At 35.7% G+C, this 11,097-nt stretch overlaps 1 protein-coding gene across 1 annotated transcript in view; it reads right to left on the reverse strand.

Annotated features, from left to right (window-relative positions):
- Positions 1-7,230: 7,230 nt before the first annotated feature.
- The window catches only part of LOC106881783 (sex peptide receptor-related protein 2), a 34,180-nt gene continuing 30,313 nt past the window's right edge, over positions 7,231-11,097 (reverse strand). Inside the window, exon 2 of the mRNA XM_089345987.1 lies at positions 7,231-8,682. Within this exon, the coding sequence (XP_089202113.1) occupies positions 7,381-8,451 (1,071 nt within the window). The 5' untranslated portion in view covers positions 8,452-8,682 and the 3' untranslated portion in view covers positions 7,231-7,380. The remainder of the gene's footprint in view (positions 8,683-11,097) is intronic.

The following is an 11,097-nucleotide window of genomic DNA, read 5'->3' on the forward strand; positions in this document are numbered from 1 at the left end:
AGCATTCTCACGACTAGCTTATCATCTGCGATGCCCCTTCTAAACACCCAAATAGTTTCTCTTTTACTATTGTTATCTCTTTGCTAAAGTCAATGAATGCTTCCCCAAATTTTTTGCTTTAACATAATACAACACATTTTGTTGATAATAGCAACCCCCTCCTGCCAATTCCTGCTTAACGAGGTCACTACTGATATCTTTCTGCACTGATTGCAATTCCTTTTCTAGTAACCAGCTCCTTGTTCATTTGTCTTTTCTGAGTTGATTCTCTTAAGTCACATATTTGTAGTCCAAGTAGCCAACCACCTGGAACTGTAAACAACTTATACAGTTTAGCTGACGAAAGTCCTAAACGTGACTTAAATATGATCAACGTTACATCGGTACATTAGGGAAATGGATGAAATACCTGGCAGACAGTCAGTTGGAGGTGCCTGACAAGGTTTGCAGGGCCTTTGCACCCCAACCTCCTATCAGCGTCACTTTAATAACCCCCATTTCATTTGCTTGCTAACAGTAACGAGTGAGATGTTCCAATGATCACGTTTGCGAAACCTTTCAGCCAGTTCAGTTAGCCTTTTTTGTGCCATTTTGTTCAGAAAGGGAATAAAGCTTTTTTTGTGCCATTTTGTTCAGAAAGGGAATAAAGCCTTTTTTGTGCCATTTTGTTCAGAAAGGGAATAAAGCCTTTTTTGTGACATTTTGTTCAGAAAAGGAATAAAGCCTTTTTTGTGCCATTTTGTTCAGAAAAGGAAAAAAGAAGTGATGTGTAACAGAGTTGAAGAAACCGAAACATTTTGTTGAAGTCGTTTTTATTTGAGTTTAATAAATAATAAACTTTTAAGCAGAACAGTTCTCTCGAAAATATATTTTTTCTATACATGCCTCTTGCTTATTTTATTAAGAAGAAAGCTCATTAACCCTTTAGCATCTCAATCAGCCATATCCAGCCCAAATATTCTGCCTACTTTATGTTCAAACTGAGCAGATCTGGCCTCTCATACCTACCTTACTCTGTCGATTTTAAGATATACAGTCGCACAGCTTTGGGTCTTGAAGCTACAAAATAATCTTTTCTACTATAGACACAAGGCCTGAAATTTAGGGGGGGAAGGGGCAAGTCTATGACATCGACCCCAGCACTCAACTGGTACTTGATTTATCAACCCTGAAAGGATGAAAGGCGAAGTCGGCCTCGGTGGAATTTGAACTCAGAACGTAACAGCAGACGAAATACCGCCAAGCATTTTGCCCGGTGTGCTAACGTTTCTGCCAGTTCGCTACCTTCTTGAAGCCATGAAATAATGCATAATTAATTCAAAATAATGTGAATGAAAAGGCATTACTTATAAGAGGGTAATCTAAACGCTGAAGGGTTGGGTCGTTGCTTATATGAAATGTGTTCAAATCCTTAGCATTTAAACAAGACATACCCAGCCCAAATATATCCACATGTTTTATGTTCAAACTGGCCAGATCCAGCCTCTCACACCTACCCTACAATGACATTCTAAAAATAAACAATAACATCATTGTAATACCAAAGCTGTGAGATAATACAGGATGAATTCAAAACAATGTCAATTAATAAGCATTACATTTGACAGAATAATTTAAATGAATGTTAAAGGATTATACATACATACACATGGATACACATGCACACATGTATATATGTATATATATGTGTGTGTGTGTGTGTGTGTATGTGTGTGTATATATATGTGTATATGTGTGTGTGTGTGTGTGTGTGTGTGTTGTATATACCCCTTTAGAATTTCAACCAAGGCCTATTGAGTACAAATATTCTCCCTGTCTTATGTTTGAACTTTGCCAGACCTGGTCTCTCGCATATAACCTATAATATTATTCTAAAAGGCGGAGAGCTGGCAGAAACGTTAGCACGTCGGGCGAAATGCTTGGCGGTATTTCGTCTGCTGTTACGTTCTGAGTTCAAATTCCGCCGAGGTCAACTTTGCCTTTCATCCTTTCGGGGTCGATTAAATAAGTACCAGTTACGCACTGGGGTCGATATAATCGACTTAATCCGTTTGTCTGTCCTTGTTTGTCCCCTCTATGTTTAGCCCCTTGTGGGCAGTAAAGAAATAAAAAACGTTAGCACGCTGGGCGAAATGTTTAGCGGTATTTCGTATGTCTTTACGTTCTGAGTTCAAATTCCGCCGAGGTCGACTTTGCCTTTCGGGGTCGATAAATTAAGTACCACTTGTGTACTGGAGTTGATCTAATCAACTGGCCCCACCTACCCCAAAACTTTCGGGCCTTGTGCCTAGAGAAGAAAAGAATATTATTCTAAAACTAAACAATCGCATCATCAAAGTCTGCAAAGCTACGAGACAGTTTATGATTAACTCAAAACAATGTGATTTAAATAAGCATTACATTTGACAGAGTAACCTGAAGGAGCCAAAGGGTTAATGAGCGCAGTTAATTAATTCATTTAGTACATTGCAAATTAATCAACAGCAGATGGGCTTGGAATTCACACCAATACAGATAGGGCCATAATTGACATGTAGCATACCCATGTAGCGAAAAATAGAGAGATAGGTATATTCTAATATTATCCCTAATAGCAATGCAACGAGCATGCTATTGTATGTGTATCCATTTTGTCTCTAGTTTAACATATATATATATATAACATACAATTTATTTACCGTATATTTCATAGGATCAGCAAAGATAACATTCTTGTTTGCATGGCTGATTTTTTTTTTCTTTTTTGTGATAAATTACAGTAAGGTTTTTCTCCCTCTTTTTTGTCGTTTAGTTTGATAATATTAATAATGAAGCTGATTTAAAAAAATATATACTGGACAAACAGCATGAAAGTATTCTGGGACGATTGTCGTCACAAATGTGTTGTGATAATGTAAATATGGTGTGTGTGGTTTTAGCAGTCTTATTTCATACTTACGTGTATAATAATGTTGTTAGGAAATGCCGGTTTGACAATATCAAAGTACAACAACAAAAAAAGTGCCTGTTTAAGCAATTTTCCACAGTGTGTGCATGTGTGTGTGTGCATGTATGTGTGTAAAGTTTTTTATATATGGTAATTAAAATACATTAAGCTGTTGACTTAAGTTTCGTGGTTTGGCAATCGTTTTCACTTCACATAGAAACTCTTATGCTGCCATTTCATCAGGTACAGCAAATATGCAAATTTGTTGCTTAGCAATGAAACTTAAGCTGCACATTTACATATGTTAAGTACCATACAAAGATCACATCTAATTCTTGATTGTTCACTCAGTAACACACGTGTGTGTATATCTGTGTATTCATGCATGTATGTATGTATGTATGTATATATATATATATATATATATATATATATATATATATATATATATTAGAATGAAGGATAGCAGGATTCCTAAGCAGATGCTCCATGGAGAACTTGTGAATGGAAGGAGACTCCGGCAGAAACCAAGGCTGTGCTTTTAAGGACTGCGTCAAGTCCTCATTAAAGGCCTGTGATATGCAGGACACTGACTGGGAGAACAATGCCTGTCATCGTCACAGATGGAGGAAGCAGGTTAAGGAGGGGATCGACACTTTTGAGAGAGCACGTATCCAGCATGAAGAACTTAAGCGAGCTGCGCGAAAGCGAGCTGCGCGAAAGCGAGCTGCGTGAAAGCGAGCTGCGCGAAAGCGAGCTGCGCGAAAGCGAGCTGCGTGAAAGCGAGCTGCGCGAAAGCGCACTGCTGGTGTAGTGAATGGGGAAAGCTTGGTCTGCAATGTTTGCAGTCGTATATGCTTGTCAAGAGCAGTGCTCATTAGCCACCAACGGAGACGCAAATGCAAAATATTAGTCCTAGAGCGCACAATGTTCCTGAAGGTCGGCAATGGTCTTCCTCGGTTACGAGTGGATGGCCATCATATATATATGTGTGTGTGTGTGTGTGTGTGTGTGTGTGTGTGTGTGTGTGTGTATGTATGTATGTATGTACATATGCATATGAATAAATGTATATATTCACTGGGAGTGAAGGGTTCCCAATTCTTGCTAGAACTTCCTTCTAGGAGAAGGTAAAGTTGTATCAAAACACATAAACTGGAATTGGTTTCTGGCCGTCTCGATCTCTGTTGTGTCACCGGTTTCATAACTTGGTTACTCGGTCACAAGTCAATTTTCACAATGTATGTATGTATGTATGTTTGTATGTATGCATGCATGCATGCTTGTATGTATGTATGCCTATAATGTGTCTACATATATATTCCTGTGTGTGTATGTATGACATAAATGTCTCATGTTAGGAGGGACTCTTATGGTAGCTTTGACTTTAAAAGTCCCTCCTAGCATGTGGCATTTATGTATAGTAATGCCCTTAATATATATATAAATAAATATATTTATAGGGAATAATTAATAAATGTTTCCCTTATGAGGTTTTTCACGCTAACTACTTGATAAATTCTTATAAAGATTTTATCCTATTTTAAATTATATATATATATATATATATATATATATATATATATATGAAAGAAGGTTTGAAAATGCACTTATTTTAAAGATATTTATTTACTTAACCGGTTCCTCCTCAACTTTTCGCAATTATCAAAGAATATGTATATGTATTTTTCCATATATGGATTTTCATACTTACACTGTTTTAAACATTTTCATCTTATTATCAGAGAATGTGTGATAATCAGTATGTAACACTACAAAGTTCATACAAAGCTTTATACTTTAAATATATTTTATCATCAAAGAATGTATATATGCATTTTAATACTCAAACTGTTTTTTAACATTTTTTATTATTCTCAAAGACTTTTGATAATCTTTTTCTAAAAAAGTGAAACCGGTTAAGTAAATAAATATTTTAAAAATAAGTGCATTTTCAAACCTTCTTTCATATATATTTCCACTCGTACGGTACTCCACAGCTTTACTTTATTATATATATATATATATATATATATATAGGACAATCAGTTAGTTGTCATAATAATAATCAGAGTTTCAGATGCTGCGGCCAAAAGACATCCTCATCAGTTACTAAGACAAAGCATTTTTGTCTTAGTAACTGATGAAAATATCTTTTGGCCCCGGCATCTGAAACTCTGAGTATTATTATGACAACTAACTGATTGTCCTTTATTATGTTTATAGATAAATTCCTCTATTTACATAATATTGAGGTCTCATTCATTCTTTTGTTGTCATATTATTTTTATTAATGTGTGTGTGTGTGTGTGTGTGTGTGTGTGTGTATAAATAATCAGAAAATGGAGAAAACCTCAAATCAACAAACAAATCAATTGGACCATGTCTAAGGCTTATTATTTAATACAAAACTTGACATAACAATTCTTACAGCCGTTTCCGCTTCCGATACCATTCAGTGCCTACAAAGAACTGCGAAAATAATATTCTTCATCTTCATAGGACATTCAAACTAGAACACGGAGCTTCATCAGAGTTAATAGAACAGCGTCCGAAATAAACAAAAGGAAGAGGGGACAGGAAAGAATACCTGGCCTAGAGAAGAAGTCCGGAAGCCCAATATATTAAAAATATACAATCTTCCATCATAGGGCTTCGAAGTCCGTAGGCAAAAGGGTGATCTAGCAATGGTCTAGGGGAAAATTTTTTGTGGGTTATTTCACTATAAAGGGGGAACCAAGATGTTTTAAAAGTTGTTAAAAGAAATTAGCGAAAAAAAAAAAAAATAATAATAATAATAATACAAGAAAATTACTAACACGTCTATAAAAGGGCATTACACTATGCTAACGTAAATAATTCTAGTTGATATTTATCCAAAACATTACCGTAGCGTTCTTGTGATAGTTTACTTACAGAAATATTACAGAGAACACCACATGTTGTTCGCAATGGGACAAGGTCTAAGTCCAGCGATCTCTACAATTGGTCAAAAGGGCAAAAGTTAAAACCATTTCAATGGATATGTGACTAAAAAGGAAAAAGAAAATAAGTAAATAATTAAAGGGTGCGGGGGAGAAGACTACGATATAAGTGGTACGAGGCCCCTTATGTCCTTGTGTAGCTTCTCGACATAACATAAATAAGAAAAATAAATAGATAAATACAGTCAAATGAATACAATGACACATATATATATATATATATATATATATATATATATATGAATGTATATGTGTGTACATATGGCTTTGTATATAATTTTGTGTATGCACATACAGCCGTATGTATGTGTCTGTGCATGAATGTATGTATGTTCCCCCTTGGTTTCCCCTTTATGTATATGTGCATATATATATATATATATATATATATATATATATATATATAGTTTTAGGGAAAATAACCAAGTTTCAAGAACTCATCGATGAAAATCCACTATCACATATAGAAAAATTCATAATTAAAAGCACAATAAATGAGTATAATATAAAACAAAGTAAATATAAGATAAAGATAATATTATTATCTTTATCTTATGATATTTACTTTGTTTTATATTATACTCATTTATTGTGGTTTTAATTATTAATTTTTCTATATGTGATAGTGGATTTTCATCGATGAGTTCTTGAAACTTGGTTATTTTCCCTAAAACTATATATTTTATATATATTTTATCTATAAAGCTCAATTTAATTTTAATTTTTTATAAATTGATTTTAATTGAGTTTTTACCTGTAATTTTGGATTTTGTCCCTAATATTATTATATATATACATATATATATATATATATATATATATATATATATATATATATATATATGTATGTATGTATCTGCGTGTTTGTGTGTAAATATATATGTATTCTTTTATTCTTTTACTTGTTTCAATCATTTGACTGTGGCTATTCTGGAGCACCGCCTTTTAGTTGAGCAAATCGACCCCAGGACTTATTCTTTACAAGTCTAGTACTTATTGTATCGGCCTCTCTTACCGAACCACTAAGTTACGGGGACGTAAACACACCAGCATTGGTTGTCAAGCGATGTTGGGGGGGACAAACACAGACACACAAACATACACATACATATATATATATATATATATATATATATATATATATATATATATATGGGCTTATTTCAGTTTCCATCTACCAAATCCACTCACAAGGCTTTGGTCGGCTCAAGGCTATAGTAGAAGACACTTGCCCAAGGTGCCACGCAGTGGGGCTGAACCCAGAACCATGTGGTTGGTAAGCAAGCTACTTACCACATAGCCATTCCTGCACCTATATGTATGTATGTATGTGTATGAATGTAGATATGTGTGGGGGTATGTATGTATGCTTGTATGTATATGCGTGTATATAGATATGTATGTATGTATGTATATGAAACAGAGACAGACTGGTAAGTGTAGAGATTGGAAGATGGGAATCGTGTAGAATTAAATTGTAGTTTCTTTAGAATTGGAGACGGAATTATTTCTAGGGGGTGTGATCTTTGGAACACCATTTGTTTGGTTTCTTGTCAGCTTTTGTAACCTTGCACACCTGAAGCACATTATCGTTTTAAAAGTGGTCCAAAATCTTTCACTGAACCAACAGTACAGCACAAAGTTTATGGATGATTTCAGGGCCGCTAACAGGATTGAGATTGCCATAATCAATAAATGGTTCCTGCTCCTGAGACTCCCGGCCTGTATGCTAATGAGATAGTTGTACAGGACATACGGCGCCTGGCAGATGAGAAACACGACACACATGGCAATCAACATCGTTGTGATTTTCATTTGTTCTGAACTGATATCGAAGCTGGTTCGTGTGTTGGCTCCAATCTGTCTCTTAAGATATTGTGTTGATTTGTGTATTTCGTATATGAGACGACTGTTCAAGACCAGGATTAACACGAATGGTACAATGACGCCGCTCAGACCTTCCAAAACCCATCCGTAGATAATGGTGAACAGAATCTCTCCAGAGAGCAGCGTTTGGTGCAGCGTGTATTCAGTCTCGTTAAACTCGTTGTGCGAAGTCACAATCTTGTATTTGGCAAAATGCGGTGATTGGCAAACGAAAGCGGCTATGTAGATAAAAACCACAATACACCGTGATCTGTAGATCGTACACATGTCCATTGCTTTATAAGGAATGCAAATGGCAATAAAGCGTTCGACCGCAAGCATGACGGTCATCCAGACTGAAACCAGGTTGAACATTCGCAAGAAAATCTCCGAATAAGCAGTGAATATCTCCCAGGTGTTTAAGTCGCTATGAGAAACCATCACACCCCACAAACGCAATGAAACAATAATCAAAAACATCAAATCTGCTGCTGCCAATCCAGTCAAATATGTATTGGTGGAGGTGGCCATGTGTTTATGGCTTAATATTATCAACGTGGTTATAATGCCGACGATTCCACAGATGCAGGCGGACGGTAAGACGACTTCTACGAGGACGTGTCTCATATTAATATCACTGTTCGGTGGATAAATTGTCATGTTGTCCAGGTTCATGGCTGATTAATGAACGGTGAATTTCCAGGCGAGAAGTTTTCTGAAACCAGATGGTAGATCGAGATATTTAGACGTGTGGATGCTGTGTGAACTGGTGGGAGAGGTTTACGAAATATAAACAGGCAACGACATCAATGCAGCATGGTGTTCAGAGAAAATTGTTGAAGGTTGAAGACAATGGAATGGATTCGGTTCTGGTTTCATATGTCCAACTCACAAACGTAGAGAATTCTGAAATAAAATAAATACATAATAATAATGATAAAATAAATGAATAAATAATAATAATAATAATAATAATAATAATAATAATAACAGGCATGATAGAGCTGCACAATATATTCACTGGGTAATATGCAAAAACCTGGACTTGCCCCATGATAAAAACTGGTGGGAACACAAACCACCCCCAGTACTTGAAAATGATCACATCGCACTCCTCTGGAACTTCACCATTCAAACTGACAGAAATATAGATGCAAATAGGCCAGGCATCATATTGAAAGACTTCAGACAAAAATCATGTCTCCTCATTGATATGACTGTCTCAATCGATATAAACGTATCTGCCAAGACCTACCAAAAACTGAGCAAATATAAAGATCTTGAAATAGAAATTAGCAAAATGTGGAACCTGAAGACTAAAATAATACCTATTGTCATAGGTGCCCTGGGAATGACAGCGAAATGGGCTGATTACTACCTAGCTCAGATACCAGGAAACCCCAAAATGGCTGAAGTTCAAAAGATAGTGCTCATGGGAACTGCCCATATCCTACGTAAAATACTGTCTATGTGATCTCAAATTTTAAAACAAACACATAATTTTCTTAAGGTTTCTTAAACATTCTCTAGAACAACACTATGTACAAATCCAAATATATGGTACCCTAGGCATAACACCTACATGAACTTCTAACTTGTTGTCTCTTGAGGTCTCTGGGTGAGACTTGGAGCCAACTTGTACAAATGTAAAGCAAAAGTCAAACAAAATAATAATAATAATAATAATAATAATAATAATAATAGATATAGCATGCCCAGCTGATAACAATGTATGCGATAAGGAAGAAAGAAAAGTCGATAGGTATGACAGGTTAGCTTGGGAGGTAAAGCAGTTGTGGTCGATAAAAAAAGGTGGTAGTGGTACCAATAATTGTCGGAGCCCTGGGAACAGTGAGTAAAAAATCTCGAGAAGTACATGAAACAAATAGGGACTGCAATAAGGGTGGAGCACTTGCAGAAAACAGCACTGCTTGGAACTGCTCGAATTCTCCGGAAGGTGCTCGAAAAATAAGAGGTGTTACCTTAGTTCACTGGTAGTGAACAGCTGACACCGTAGTATATCTCCAGTGTTAGAAGCTGTGCAAAGACAATAATAATAATAAATAATAATAATGATAATAATAATAATAATAATAATAATAAATAGATAAATTGAGAATAATAATAATAATAAATAGTACTCGTCTTTTAATTTTGACTCTATATCTTTTGGAGGAGTTCAAATTCCGCCGAAGTTGACTTTGCCTTTCATCTTTTCGAGGTCGATAAATTAAATACCAGTTGTGTACAGGGGTCGATCTAATCGACCTGCCCCCTCTCCAAAAATTTCAGGCCTTGTGCCTAGAGAAAAAAAGTATACGTGTGTGCATGTGTGTATATGCACGTGTTTGTGTGTATGTACACATTTGTGTGCATGTATGTGTTTGTGTATGTTTGTGGGTGTATGTATGTACGCATGTGCATGCATGTATGCATGTATGTATGTGTGCGTGCATGTGTGTGTGTGTGTGTGTGTGTGTGTGTGTGTGCGTGCGTGTGTGTGTGTACTGGTTTCTAACAATGATGTTTTATTCAAAGAAACAAGCAGCTGGAAAGAAGTAAATAGACGAAATGTGATGACGAATGAGATAAAGCGATGGGTTCTTGGGGGGGGGGTCGGAGCAGGGCGGGAAGGGGGAAGGGGTCGAATATATTTTTGGGGTAAGTACAAGGATACTCGTGTGCGTATGTGTGTTCTCTGAGTGCAGAAGATTTTTATCTCCAACCCCATGCTGGCACTCCCGACAGTTGGTGAGATGGCATTCATGGGAAGTCTCTGAAATTCCGGGTCACTTCTATGCTCCACCACACACACACACACACACCACACACGCAAACACACACATACACACACACACACACACACACACACACAAGCACATGTATATATATATTTTTTATAAACATAAATATAAATATAAATATATATAAATATATATATATTTATATTTATAAAAATATATACATATATTTATATTTATATATATTATATATATATACATAAATATATATATATATATATATATATATATATGTATATATATATATATATATATATATATGTATATACATAAATAAATAAATATATATATATACTTTTTTTACTTGTGTCAGTCATTTGACTGCGGCCATGCTGGAGCACCACTTTTAGTCAAGAAAATCGACCCCAGGACTTATTCTTTTGTAAGTCTAGTACTTATTCTATCGGTCTCTTTTTGCCAAACCGCTAAGTTACGGGGACGTAAACACACCAGCATCGGTTGTCAAGCGATGGTGGGGGGGGACAAACACAGACACACACAGAATGTGAAGACGGATGAA

Source organism: Octopus bimaculoides, chromosome 30 (assembly GCF_046866305.1).
Source record: "Octopus bimaculoides isolate indiv1 chromosome 30, ASM4686630v1, whole genome shotgun sequence".
Lineage (NCBI taxonomy): Eukaryota > Metazoa > Mollusca > Cephalopoda > Octopoda > Octopodidae > Octopus > Octopus bimaculoides.